The sequence below is a fragment of the Amyelois transitella genome, chromosome 14, assembly GCF_032362555.1.
Source record: "Amyelois transitella isolate CPQ chromosome 14, ilAmyTran1.1, whole genome shotgun sequence".
Lineage (NCBI taxonomy): Eukaryota > Metazoa > Arthropoda > Insecta > Lepidoptera > Pyralidae > Amyelois > Amyelois transitella.
Window position 1 is genome coordinate 7,715,338 of NC_083517.1, and position 15,829 is coordinate 7,731,166.

General features: G+C 37.1%; 1 protein-coding gene across 1 annotated transcript in view; it reads left to right on the forward strand.

Moving 5' to 3' along the window:
- LOC106132268 (protein dissatisfaction) overlaps nt 1-15,046 on the forward strand; it is a 35,653-nt gene extending 20,607 nt beyond the window's left edge. The window contains exons 4-10 of the mRNA XM_060947855.1: nt 9,531-9,679; nt 9,949-10,122; nt 10,817-10,927; nt 12,355-12,594; nt 13,937-14,020; nt 14,622-14,734; nt 14,845-15,046. Of these exons, the coding sequence (XP_060803838.1) occupies nt 9,531-9,679; nt 9,949-10,122; nt 10,817-10,927; nt 12,355-12,594; nt 13,937-14,020; nt 14,622-14,734; nt 14,845-15,046 (1,073 nt within the window). The remainder of the gene's footprint in view (nt 1-9,530; nt 9,680-9,948; nt 10,123-10,816; nt 10,928-12,354; nt 12,595-13,936; nt 14,021-14,621; nt 14,735-14,844) is intronic.
- The last annotated feature ends 783 nt before the right edge of the window (nt 15,047-15,829 follow it).

Here is a 15,829-nt window from a genome sequence, read left to right on the forward strand (position 1 = left end):
TCGATGACGATCACTACCTAACCTACAGATGCTTTATGTAACAGTTGCAATAAAGATGGTTTCTAATCACAACTCTTTTGCTACCTTACGGTAGTTACTTACGTCAAGTTGATGTTTTATGAGGGTCTATCCAGATCTATCTCTGTGGTGTTTACAATCCAACACGTGCTCGACACCTATGGCTCTCGAAGCGACCCCAACATGGTCTCGAGGGGACCCGAATAAAGGGTGCTCAATTGTATTTTAATAGCAAAATTAGATACGCTTGTGGAATTGTATTAATTGATAATAACGTGTTTCCTTTGTTATAAATGTAGGTAACTTACACAAATTGTGCTTCCATGATAAATAAATCTCTTTTATAATTATTGTTTTAACTTGACCTACTAATAATACTAATAAACCTTCAAATTTTGAATAAGAATAATATAGAATAAGACTTACCTTAATATAATGAACCACGTTAGGTTTGGTACCTACTGAATACCGCTATGATTGGGATCGTTCGTTTCACAGAAAGTAGTTGGGATTAATTAGGTTGTAGCGGTGGTGGTGGTGGCGCTTGACTGAAAAATTCATGGCAGTAGCAAATACGATTAGATGTAAATTTATTTTACTGTGATGGTGAACGTCGGAAGACATATTGCACATCGACATGCGCTTTGTCCAGTTTTCTCTTTTATATACCTATGTACCTACACCAAATAATCACTTATCGGTACATCCGAATAATCTTTGTGAAAATATAATCAAAGTTGTATACCTCATATACATGAATATGTTAAATATATACGAGTATTTAACATATAAGATAAGAGGACATGGTCTGAACATGATATCTATAAAATATAGGTACAATGGGAGCGAATGTAGATCACCGCTACTTATTTGGGTATAATATACGATTGACGTTTTACAACAAAGGGACTCCACAAAGGACAGTTTGTAAAGGACGGACCTATCTTCGATCCGATTATGTGATTTATCCGCCGTTTTGGTGTTTACACACTGCACAAAATAAAGGGAATACAGAAAATAATGGAAATCCAATTGTTCTTTTTTGTCATAAATTTTTGTGAGTGTAAACTATAAGGGTTCTATAATTTACACTTAGGTGCAAAGAGAGCTCGTATTGACTGATCTCGAGTGCTATAAAAATTTGATTTTAAACAAGGCTACTTTTTTAAGGAACTAAAATTTATATTATTTAAGTACTTGAAAAAGGAGGTTAAAGATGACAGATATGTACCTATATGATTTTACGGGCAATATGTCTGTAAAATTAACAAAAGAAAAAATAGACATACATACATATTTGAGATACTATGTTTAATGAGATACTTAGTATTTTAACCACTAGCCCTAAAATATAGAAATGTAATTTATAAGGTAAATTTTAGTACAATCTCAAATTTTCGATGATTATTCCCATTTTTTTTTTAATGTTATGGATTGTAATTTCTGCGCCCTGTCTATTTTGCGCTGTCGGCATGGACAACTAAAATATTACCTATATTTTGACAGAGTAAGTGATTCAACCCCTCAGCCCAGAGTCCAGAGGGTGAATCTCGCCCGTCTAATTTCATTTTAATGTTGTGCGTGAACAAATTATTGCACTGTCATAGTGAATGGAAATAAAATGATCTAATGGGATAATTTGTTGCATCTGTTTGGGTATTTTTTGTTTAAATTCATCAGATTTGTGATTAGTTCTGGGAGGGTTAGTGGCAGAATTGATATTAGTGTAATAAAACCAGCTACCGGTGAGAGGGTGAGAATTTATGTAACTTTTTTTGAAAACCATTAAGTAGGATGCCAACTATTATAAGTAAAATTACATTTTGAAATTGTAGCTCAGGGCGGTAATGTTTAATGGTCGCATATTTTGCTAAAAGCTCCTTCATAAATCAGTTGTAAAAAAACCGCACATAATATTTACCCTATAGTAACTGTATTGCGGCGTTGAAACTGCACCAGTGAGCAACTCTTGAGTTGGTCGATAAACTTTGTGCTGTACAGGACAAAGTTATTTATTGCGGTGGAATAAGTATAGCGCAGCGCGGCGCACTCGCTGCAACTTGTTTCGCTGAAAGCCTCAAACAAGCGCGATGCTCAAAAACCGTTGGCGGTAACTTTGAGACAACTTTTTCACGTTGTTACAGTAAAATATTTTTCTATTCCATACATACACGTATCACATTTTTATACTACTTATACTTTACATGGTATTTAGAGTTCTTGTACGCCACTTTAGGCCTCGGTTAGTAATGGAGTTGATATACATGATTAGCTGGCATAAAAGGATTGATGGAAGGATGTCGACACGCCAAAAAGAAGGCTATCTTTTAACATGCAAAAGATGAGAGAGAGAAATATGTTATTTGTTTTCGGTACCTAATGATTTGATAAATAAGTATTCATACTTTAACTACTTACTTATATGGAGATGCTTTTATTTTCACACTTGAATAATTTAAAGCTCCCGAGTGAATCTGAGATTTCCAGTGCTATATTGAAAACAAAAACAAATATTTGAATGTAAAGCGAGCCCGATGTAACAGTACATTGTTGGACGTGTATTATACACGAGGTGTTTGTCCGGCGCCTCACCTACCGCGCTCACCCACCGAGGAGGTGAATAAAAACCTGGATATTTCTCATATTTATGTCGGTGCACTCGAAAATATTCCCGAGATCAGTACTCCTTACTTACATGCCTTAAACAGTTGTGTTCTTTATAGCGAGCTGCGGTAAGAGAGAAATTCGCGCGCAGGTGTCGGCGGAGCGTGGGACTGCGCCCACCTGACGCGCCCCCTCTGCCTCTTCGCTGCCCTCCGCCCTCTCTGGCTCGTTAATGATGATGTGCTCAGCCAGCAGACTATTTCACTTCTGAATACATCTTTCTCACTTTTGACCTGCCGTCCCTGTTGCTCGCGAGTGCTGCCCTCGCAGCCTCTCTGTCCCCGGCGTTCGCCTGGTCGCATCCACCTAGTCAATTCGGCAAACGCGTATCTACTTTGTGTCGGAAATGTAATGGAACAAATGCGGCTGGAATTAGCGTCTGAACGAATGTCGGGACACGGGGTCGCTCTCTCGCCGGATATTTTCCACGCGATGATTTTGATGCGCATCTATGGAGCGGTAATAACGTTTGTGGTCCAAATATTATATCTACTCGAATGATGCCTGCCTTTGAATACGATTTAACCCTGCTAATTTCAAAGCTCTTATTGATACATACTAAATACAAACAATCTGTATTTTAGGACACTTTTGTACAAAAGGTTACATCTTTCGAAAAGTACTTACCGTACTTAGGTTTACTACTACCTCGACTTTCGCCTTTGACACAAAGGTGTCATACATTTTATATGCAGATCAATTTACACGGGATTTTTAAAACACCCTTATTCCATTCATATTATATAAAAGAAATAATGAGTTTCAATATAGGTTAACCTTTGATAGGTGCGTAATGCGTAATGATGAAATGAAAGATGTTACATCTTGATCGGGATAAAGAAGTATTAGTGTTATGCGAAGCGCGATTCACCTCTTGGCATCGACGTGTGCCGAGTCATGCTGCTGAATTATCCTCCTCGCCTGAATAGAGGAAGTAGATCTGTGCACTTCATTAACACACAAACCCGGGTCAATGATAATGTCTTGACTATTTATCGATTATTATAAACATATCAATTTGTTTTTGGTTTAACGATTTGAATAAAAATTTAAGAAAAGAATAGTATTTAATCTATATTTTTAATTATTACATTAGTTTAATTTTATTAGATTTATAATTAATCATATTTATATTTATTTTCATTTATAGTTTATTTGTGTTTCTTGAGCCGTGTGGTTCCCGGCACCAGTACAAAAAAGAATAGGTCTCCACTCCATCTCTTTCCTATGTTCATTTTATTTCATTGTATTAGATCAGTATTAGGTTTTTGATACTCTTGACTTAATGGTATTACAATATCTTAGAATTGGAATGTAACATCAACTAGTACATATATAGAAGAATAGTAATTAAATTTATATACGCATATACTAGGATTAAACAAATGGTGTATAAGGAATTACTTACTTGATAAGCAATCTTTCGTATTTTCTGTATGTATAAGGAAATGACATGAAGCCATAGGTATGTCTGAAAGTGGCCTTTCAGTAGTTTCATGACTGTTGGCTGTGTCTATCCTACATGGGATATAGACGTGACTATATGTATGTATGTATATATAATTGGCAATATTTAGATTTATCACATTATTACAATAACTCACTGAACTTAAGTTGAACTTATTTCCTTTTGGTCTATTTTTGCTATTGCATACGTAGGTATGCAACAACAGATATAGATTAACAAGTGTATTTTTCAAAAATATTTTCTAAAACTGACCAACTTAGTCCAGCATCTTGCGGCTGTTGTCAGTCAATAAACCTTTTGACCGTTCACCAATTCGGCTTCGTGAAGCTTTCATAGGGCAGGCCGGAGCCGAAGCGGCGGATTATTGCGTCATTAATCACACCCACACACGCCAGCAGCGCCTTCCAGACGTGCTGAGCCACGCCGCACTTCGATATATCTAATATCGATAAAAAAATATATATTTTCCAAAGTGTAATTTGCTTCCCCGCCTCACAGAGCCATTTTTAATGCGGATGATGGATTTTTAGTTCACAGAGTCGGATCATAGTTACATACATACATATAATTACGTCTTTATTCCTTACGGGGTAGACAAAAACAACCGTTTCGAGGAGGTTGAAAGACCACTTTTAGCTGTATCGTTTAATGAAATTAAGATTAAAATAGTTACAAGTTGCTAGCCCATCATCTCAAAGAAGAATTCCAATTTTATTAGCCTTTCCCTTGATAGTCTTTTACTTCCTGCATTTGTTTTCATTTCTTTAATGTAGTATTTGAATTATATAATATACATGAAATTAAATGGCAAAATTGAGAGCATGCAACAAACATCCAAGACCCAGCTCAGACTGACCAAAATTTTTCGGGAAATAACTTAAATATTTGTACGTAGCTAAATTATCGACAGAATGTTTCACATCACTGGTATATCGACCGCAGAACTTCGCTTACAGGAGCCATAACGACGCAAATAACCACAGAACCCAAGGTCCGCTCCCACCCCGCCCCCCGAATATTGTAGGTGTAAACTATGTTACATGAAACAATTGCCCTGTTCGTCAAATGATTTAAACTTATCTTGTAATTACTTGTCTTGTAATTTTTACGAGTATCAAAGAATATCTTAAAAAGTTTAAAAAAATCATTGATTTTTTTTTGGAGTAATTTTTCACAAAATATCTGTACTTCTGGAGAAATCGAGTAACACATGTTGTACATAAACATAAGGGTATTTTAAAAATAACACCAAATTACCATACGGGGTAGACAGATTCAATAGTCACAAGACTTGAAAGCCACGTAAACATGGATGTCTTTATGTTGGAAATAATTTCAAGTTCGGATTCATCATCCCACGTAAGTATACCAAGTTTCCTAATAAACCTTTAATTCTATTTACCCCTGAACAGACTTTTTGTCCACCTATTCTACATATACGACAAAAATGCTTCCAATTTTTAGTAATCTTAGTTTTTAATGGTGAAATTAAATTGTTGTAGCCTAGTCTAGATTTATATTTACAGCGCCAAATAACAACGCGGTCCAACTGCAGGTTAATTATATTGATGGCTCGCGGGGAAAATAACAAATAGCTCTATTGATAGTTTTTGTAGGAGTTGCGTTTTGAAAAACATGTCGTGTTTGCTTTCCATTCAGTGGGGCGGGGGCTTTTTACTGATACATGTTTGAAGTTAAATCTCCCTTTAAACGGTTCAAATGTGATTCAGTGAGCCTTTTGGCATTGGAGGGATCAAGTGACTGTTAGGTATTGCTACTTTGAGAAGGTATCTAATGTGTTTCTTTGAATATTTGTGAACAAGACACTGACTGTTGAATGTTTTTTTTTATTATTTTAGATTTACACTCATTTTTGTTATAAAATAAATTAAGAAAAATACTATTTTATTCAAATTAACTTCCTATTATGATGACTCGTATTTCTATTTAAATATTGACTCAACAATTTATAGTACTTATATCACTTACATATACTTACTTAGGTAAGTACTTATTACATGACCAAAAACTACACTTCTACTTACAACACCAATACAAGTACACAAATTATGTGGTAAAATGTATTTTTATCTATATCATCTGACGGAAAGAAAAACGGCTTTTACACGTCCGTATGCATATGAGCATCTTGAAGGATTTCCCAATACGTAGAGTTCAGAGGAATTCTTTGAAATATCACCATTAGAAATAAGAGCGTGTTATGATTATGAAGACCTAACCTGGCATTTAGCACCACATAGGTTATTTATAGGACTATATAATTCCATTACATGGGTATCTTGAAGAATAATCAATTACAGTATGTATTAATAAAAATATAAGTAACATATAACTTGAGTGAGAATTAATGATTGGCATTCAGATTTTTAAACTCATACCCTTTATAAAGTTTTTGACATGCCACTATCTGATAAACAAGCCGCCGTTCTCGTGGTCATCAGATCATGAGTAGACTTTGTTTTACATTTGCCTTCATTTAATTAAAATCTCGCTCATCCGCGTCACACTGGAAACTAAGCCCCTTGGCTTGATCGACCCCAAACTTTAAACTGCAATGCAATCAGATCTCTTTTTAGTTATTAATAAGGTTTATTTTTTGCCGTCTTCTCCTCTTAATACGGGGATGACGGCGAGAAAAAAGCACGTGTTCTATTTGGGATTACATGCGGCTCATAAACAAAAGGTTAACAATGTTAAATTCGTTACATGAAGGCGAAACAAAAAGTTTTCGGCCTAACACTTCAAATAAAACTGCTATTTCCTTGCAGTATCAAAAATAATTTTTGCTGCCGTAAGAAGCAACCATTTGAGCGTTTATACTTACATCAAAAAAGCACAAGAATGAGAATAAATTAACATGAATTGCCAATCTCCTTTTTTTCAAAACGCGTCACATTGTATATTCTCGGATGGAATGACAACTTCTATTATATCAATAGTCATAACACAGTAAAAGTCAGTTATATTGTGACAATGTAACTAAGTATATTGATATGTACGCGTTTAAACCTAACAAAGAATTAATACGCGGAAAATTATTTCAAAAATAATTATATTTTATCCATCAATTGTCTACTTTTGTGTTGTTTAATTTTACATATTTAATATAAGTACACACTTAATGTACAGGTATTATGCCCATATATACAATATACGGTCCAGTGTCATCGCTTGCATTTACAAGATTTGCATTCATAGTAAGTAGGCCGTGTTTTCAGTGACAGCGTTTTCAGTTTTTAGTTTTGGTTTTCAGGGCAGGATCACCACTTCATAATTGTTAACTAAATTTATCTGCCACTTGATATGAATTTAAATAAAAGTTGCAGCATGTACTATGCTTTTGTTGAAATATTTGTACCGTATGGTATGGATTGGATACCTTCCGTATGGTATTAGGGTACTTATATGAAGCGATTTGGTGCTGATGTTAAAAAACTATAACATTTAGCGAATCAATTTTGTTGTTTTTGTCTACTAATTCATGTATACTTATAGGACATATTAAAAAGGTTAAACAATAAACTCAAGTGGCGGTATATAGCATGGTAAATATTTTTGTTATAATTTAAGTATTATGTGTGAACAATTTGAGAATAGGTAGGACAACCGTGAATACCGGTGGGGCAAATAAATATATGTTTATTTATGTACGTGAAACAGACGATATATACATAAAGGCTCACATCCTCTACCAATGGAATTTTGTTGTATTCACGATCAAGAGGAATTTTATTTTCATTTGTGGTTCGAACATGGTTTGTTATGGGATTAAACGTTACTACTATGCCTATTAAAAATTCTTGATTATATTACAAGAAAAATCGCTACCGCGTGTAAGTGAAGCCATCACCGGACTTTAAGCCGCACAGCGCGTAGCCACCGCGCGGGAAACAGCGTATGCGCCGCCTCGCCATGTGCACACACAATGGCCGCATTCTCATGGACGCGCCCCGGTAAGCTGATCGTGACGTCACCACCCCAGGGCCCGTGCACATTGATGCAATTACCAAATAACACTTTTATTTTTTTGCAAGTTTCGATGTCAGATTATGCTAGCTTCCAGTGGTGCTATTTGTCTAGTCATAGCTTATAAATATTCATATTGTATTAAACTGATTTTTTATTCATAAAATAAGTAAACATGATCGCTTATCAGCAATTTTTTTTTCTGATACGCGATTTGTCATCTATCACAATACATACTCTATAATAAAAAAAAACATTGCAAAATACATACTTACTCTATCTAATGGAAACCCGCCTAGGATATTTTTGCATTTTCTGTGGTACAATGGACAAATAACATCAGTTAATTTCGAGTTGTTATCGCCAACGCAAAATTATTGGATCTGTGATATGTGAAAACGATTTTTGCTGTAATCCTTGCAAGCCAAATTTATCAAAGTATGTAGCTATATTTACAGACAAAGATTCTATTTTATTAATCGAAAATCCTGCTTTATGGATCAAAATAAGCGTTGATAGACTATTGCAGTCCGCAGCGGCATTCATTACGCTGCAAATGCAGTGCGAGTAGAGGGCGCGATCCCGGCTTACCGGGGCTCGGCCGCTGAGCCGGGCTCAGCCGCTCAACCGCACAGTGCTCGGCTCACGGCTCTATAATCCGCCTTGTAAAACAGCACAGTTACGACGCCAATAACTTTTATTTGAACGATTTATTGACTCCCACCATTTATTTCGTTGGAAAGCAAAAAGTTATGAACAATTTGATTCTATTTACAGTGATGGGTTTAAGAACATGCTTATAAACTAGGGATTCTTTTTTTGGGCGATGGGCGAGCAACCTGCGACTATTTGAATCTCAATTCTATCATTAAGCCAAACAGCTGAATGTGGCCTATCAGTTTTTTCAAGACTGTTGGCTCTGTTAAAAAGATAAAGATGTGACTATATGTATGTATGTATTCAACGTGCTAGAAAACTGTGTTTATCAAACCAATTGGTATGTAATGAGTTTAGTTTGTAAACCATAAACCTGTTTTACCATTGTAGTAGTAAAACCGGGAATCTGTATAATCATAAAGATGGCAAATTAAGGCAGATGATGCTCTATTAAAACCCTTGTTTCTACTTTTTCGTTAAGTGTGAGTCATAAAGAGCTAGATAAATACAATTATACTTAATAACTTTATTTAACCAAAATGCCCTAGGGCTATCACAGTATTGTGTACCCGTGTAATAAATATATGTCATCACCCAAAGGTTGACAGTTTGATAATGCTTTTACAATAAAATCCGCCCATTGCATCAACATTGTACAATAAAGTTTAAATAAATAAATTGTACTCCTATTTTTATTTAGATGATTTAGACGTTTAAAATATGATCATTTATACAGCGGTCCAGCACGAGCGCGGTCCCCGCAAGCCAAAGCTACACGCGGGGTCGCTGGGCGCGCTGCCGCCCCCGCTGGCACACAAGCCCCACGCCTTGAAGCTGTCTCCGCCGTCGTCTTACACGCCGCTCTCCCAACCCTTCAATTTCCAGGTTGGTCTCGAGATAATATCAAATTGCGTGTGTTTCGATGGAACCCCAGGGTTACCTTTTGAAACTGAAATAAATGGGTATACTCGGGAGTTATTGACGATATTTATTTAGATTTTAAAAACTCAGTCATTTGTCATCTAGTAGCCGAGTATCTTGTAACAAGAGTTAATAACGTTTCCTAAAAGCTACTGATATAAATTTAAAAATTTATAATTTAAAAGCTACATTCATTACTTACATGATTTAAATTCAATTACTCTGCTCAATAGTTCAGTATAAGCGGAGCGAGCGAGCAAGCGCCGTTGAGCACGGCGTCGTCGGCCGGGTCGAGCGGTGCGGGCGGCGCCGGGGCCGTGAGCCCGCTGCCGCTAATGACCGAGCCCTTCCTAGCGCCGCCGCCGCCTGGACTGCTACATATACTCATGTCCTCTGACAAATGTCAGGTTAGGAAAATTAGAGATTACAATAGGCTGTGCTAAGGGAAGGCGCCTTTTATTTCAAATGATAATTTTTTTCTTCGTGTATTACGAGTACCTACCTAAATATATTGTATTGTAATAAGTTAACAATTAAACAGTTAGCATTTTCGTAGCATAAATCGATGAAAATCTATGAGAATAAGCATTATTATAGGAACATTTCATTAGTTAGATCAAGTCTTTAATAGGTACTCTGAATATTCTAATAGTGAATACAATGTGAAAGACAAGTATGTCAACTCGTAGCACATTATAAGCTACAAACGTCTACGAAAAAACTGCTGCTACGAAAATATCATGTAGGTATAGAAATAGTGAATCTTGATTTAATTTAGACTTTGTTTTGCTAAGATTTCAAGTGCTATTTACCTGGAGACTAATTACTTTATGCATACAATAAATATATTACGAGTATAAATATAATTTATAAATCAATAAAAATGGAAAACAAGTACGGGTTTTGACGGTTAAAATGGTATACTAACACCGGAGGACCTTCTCAAAATCAATGGAACCTATGGAGAGGAGCCCGGGATGGGTGACTATGAGCCTGGATAATTTTACACGAAGCGACTCACTTCTATCCTCCTCCGATCTTTGCAGGGGAACCTATCCCATGTTAGATCATCACTATTGAATGTAAGTGTTTGGTCTGCAGGAACTCATGTGGAGCGCCAAACAGCTGCAGCTGCAAGGCGACCCCACGCTGCTGAGGCCGCCGCCTGGCGCCTTCGGAGCGCCGCTGGCACCCACCTGGGAACTCCTACAAGTACGTGACATCATATCAGGTTTCCTATTTAACGGCCTTATGAAGGCTCCTTTGAAGGAATACCACCAAAGAGCTCGCCATAATGAACTCTAAAGTAATTTTCGTGGATTTCACAAACATACATATATGACGGCTTTATACTTTGTGGGGTTGACATACCTATAATTTTACACCTATCATACTCCTAAACTCTCTCATTTCCACCGCGTTTATTCTACTTTCGTGCTTTTTCTGCCACACCCAACTGTCACTCCCCCGTACTTGAGTGTTGGAACCAACACGCCCTTATGCACCGCCAAGCGAGCCTTTGTACAACTTCTGACTCTGACTGCTCATAAAGGTATGCTCTTCTTTCAATATCACTATCACACTTTCCATCTGCTGTAAACTTACTTAGGTACTTAGTAAATGAATTTTCACTATTAAACGATTTTCACCGATTTCGAACGCAAACGAAATTGCAATTAACTGCAACAACTTAATGTACTAACATATAAACGAAAATAATAAGTATAAATTATTTTTATTTAGGTATATGCTTTTGGTAATCAGAGGTCAAATAATGCGTCATCATGCCTTGAAAATCCTTAAGTTATTGTAGTGTGTTGATGACACAATAACTTACTTGAGAAATTTTGTTCAAAACATGCTTTCACGTAAAACTGAATCAGAGGATACCGATGCCGCTTACTTAATTACTGTAATACCTATATTTTATTGCGTTTTTAAATAGTGTTTATAGGTACTACTTAGTTTTCAAATTCAAAATATCTGTATTCATTTCAAGGCTTACTTAAGTAAGGTGGGGCTCCTCTGTTATGTTAAAAAAACCTGTGTTAAAGGAGTTGAAGAACCTGAAAAAGATCCGATCAAATGTTCATGTACCTACCTACAAAGTTGGTAATGTAAATGTATTGTAATAAACTCACCCAAAAGCTCACAGTACATAGGTGTGTTCAGTGACATCTCAGTAGGTGGCTTTTTGACTGGAGGGGCGGTCGCGGAGTCGCGATTGGGCGGCCTCGTGACTTCTCAGCTTGCCCCCGCCCATCGCATTACTAACGACATTTGTTCAGTTTGTTCTACTTGAAGACGTACCTACTCGATGATAAAACTCTCAAAAAAATTGGATATGTATGAAAAATACCGGCCAAGTGCGAGTCGGATTCGCGCACGAAGAGTTCTGTATCATATTCACGTTTGTTACTTAAGTATTATTTATTATTTTTTTATATTTCACGTTTCTACCTGTTTAATAATATCGACCAAAAAATTGCCTAAAAATATATTTTTTGTATTTGTACCTACATGGCCTATATATCTATTTATGTTGGCTCTGTCTACCCCGCAAGGGATACAGATGTGACTAAATGTATGTATCGATATCAATTTTGTATTAAAAACCGCATCTTTTTTTTTTCGAACAGGAGACCAGCGCTCGCCTGTTATTCATGGCAGTCCGGTGGGTGCGGTGCCTGGCGCCATTCCAGGCGCTCGCCCCGGGAGACCAACTCGTTCTGCTGCGCGCCGCCTGGAAGGACCTGTTCCTGCTCCATCTGGCGCAGTGGTCCGCACCCTGGGATCTGGCGCCCCTGCTCGCGGCCCCCAACGCCCGCGCCAGGCTACCGCCGGAACCGCTGGCCGACTTGGAACTCAATACTTTACAAGTATGTCAATCAGGATTTTAGATCTTACGGCCAGAACGTATGATATATCTTCTCCTCTTTCATGATTTCGATTCTCGCATATTCTGAAATCCATTTACGAACATTATTGTTTGCCTTTTAAAACCCCGGATTCGCAAAAACAACGTTTGGTACTTACTATTTTTAGCTATCACTTGCTTTGATAAGCACTTTGTCACGTCATGTCTTTAATAACCTTCGGGTTATAATACGAGCCGGGATCATGGGAGGAGTGAACTGTTTTTGTTACTCAACCCCTATTCTACTAAACAGATAGAGTACAAGGAAGAGAAGATGCAAGCTCGGCGGTTTCGGGTACTCTTGTCCTGACCCTTTGCCAGGACGTCCTTAATTTGATCAAGATACGTGCGGCTAGGCCTTCCCACTCCGACCTTTCCCTCCACACTCTCCTTGTATATCTGCTTAGTCAACCTGCTTTCATTCATCCTCTCCACATGACCAAACCATCTTAACATAGGTACTGTACATTTTCTATTCCTGTAACTACATCTTCATTCACATCACAACATTCCCTTACCACGCTGTTCCTTATCCGGTCACTCAATTTCACACCGATCATACCTACTCTTTAACACTCTCATTTCCACTGCATTTATTCGGCTTTCGTACTTCTTTTGCCACACCCAACTTTCACTCCCATACATTAATGTCGAGACCAACACGCCTTTGTGCACAGCCAGTCGAGCCAGTTTCTGACTGCGCATAAAGGCATGCAAAGCTCCATTCACCATGTTCCCTGCGTTCACTCTCCTTTCAATATCACTATCACACTAGTCATCTGATTCCTTAAAACTGGTGAATAATCCCACTGGTGCTGTAACCACGATGTTGGCAATTTCTACAACGTGTAGGTAGAAACACAATTATTCCAAATTGTATACAAATCATGTCTATATTATATATCATATTAGGTATATAAAATCATGTCAATATTATATATCATCATATCATATTATATAAAATCTTGTCAATATTATATATCATATTAGGTATATAAAATCATGTCTATATCCCTTGCGGGGTAGACAGTGCCAACAGTCTCGAAAAGACTGATAGGCCACACTCAGCAGTTTGGCTTAATGATAGAATTGAGATTCAAACAGTGACAGGTTGCTAGCCCATCGTCTAAGAGATGAATCCCAAGTATATATGCATATCCCTTAGTTGCCTTTTACGACATCCATGGAACGAGATATAGTGGTCCTATTCTTTTTTTTATTGGTGCCATAAAAAATATTTAATTTTTAGTAAAAATATTTTTATTGTTGTTTTGGTGATTCTCTTATCACAACGTTTTTTTCAGGAAATATTATGTCGGTTTCGACAAATAGCGCCAGATGGGAGCGAATGCGGTTGTATGAAAGCTATCGTCCTTTTTTCACCAGGTATTTTTTATATTTTCTATTCAGTACCATATAAACTTAAACAGACATTTTTATAGTATCTTATGGAGGCGATTGGCCGTGTACGTAAAACACATACTGCCAAATTTTAGTAGCGCCATCTATTACATATTTCCGTAAAATTTATGTCCTTTAATTTTTAATTACTATTACTGCATAATAGATGGCGTTATAATTTCATTAGTACTTATTTTGACCACTAGATGGCGTTATTTAGTAACGCCATCTGTTGATGACATTTTTAATTAAAAGTAAATATGTTTACTACTATTCGACACAAGATAGCGTTAGTAGTTACCATCAACTTTTGATGGTTGGCTAGGCAAAGCCTACTTTGTAACTATTTGGTAGATTTCTGATCAGAATTATTACTTTTACATACTAGATGGCGCAACAACACTTGATAGTATTACTGTTGAACGTAAGATGGCGCTGTTTTACAACGCTATCTATTGGTGATTTTTGTCACTAATGTATTTTTCTTAATGTACACTAGATGGTGTTTGTGATTTACATATGGTATTCAAAATTTTCCGTTCATGCAGGTAAAACTTATTTCTGCGATACACCATTTGTTTCACTTACATTACAGATACGCCAGGGCTAAGTGAGACGCAGCCGGTGGAGATGTTGCAAGACCAAGCACAATGTATTTTAGCCGATTACGTTCGGACTAGATATACGAGGCAGCCCACAAGGTAATTATGATTTATTTGATTTTTGTTTGATGAACACATACCACGTTTTTATATTTACGAAGCAAATAGAGCTAATAGCTTCATATACAAATTAAGCAAAACTTTTTCAGATTCGGTCGACTACTACTTTTGTTGCCTTCGCTGCGCGCAGTGCGAGCGCGGTCAATCGAGCTCCTTTTGTTCCGGGACACCGTGGGAGACGTGTCGGTGGCGACCTTGCTACACGACATGTACCGCATGCAACCCGCCCCAACTCCGGCCTTTGCTCCACCTCCCACCACTACCACTTCTGACCACTGTTCTTCGCCTTAGATTACGTTTTAAGAGAAAAAAAAGCGACAGCAGCGCACCTCTTCTCTTGTTCCGCCAAGGTTTAGTAGAGCCATGGGTCCCTTATGCCAAAAGGTTGTCAATTTTCACGCATGTCAAAACATGACTAACCCAATCCAGGATCGTGAAGATAGGCGCACCATAGGCTCCTCCCCAGAAAGGAAAAACGAAACCGGGACTAACACCAGGAGGAAAAAGACTCAACTGCGATCTTGTGAAGTGATATTATAACTGTTGTAACTTAGTCATTTCCAAAGAGATTCAACTTTTATTACCGAGTAATAAATACCTAGTCGAATAGGTTCAAAACAAATAATCTAGAAGATTTCAACACCGAAAAGCTTGAAGCTTTACATAGATCGTCAGCGGTAGTTTTACCTTAAATGCACATAAAAATAACACATCTAGCAATAAAACCTACTTTGATCCGACGTACGGGGTGGATAGAGCCACCACTCTAGAAAATCTGAAGGCCACGTTCAGCTGGATGGCATAAAGATTCTCATATTCAAATAATAACAGGTTACTAGCCCAATCATCATACAGTGCATAAACCCTTAATACTTGTAAATTTTGTAGTTATAAAATTTTTAGATGTTAATTGCTAAATAGTAAGGTTTTACGGCATTAACTTCACATTCACTGCCCAATTTGCTATACGATTATATCATCCCTTTTATAAAAATAGACATTAAACATCCTAATACTCACATATCAAGTCAAGCATAGCTTCTTTATGGATATTATTGAGACGTAGAATGAAAT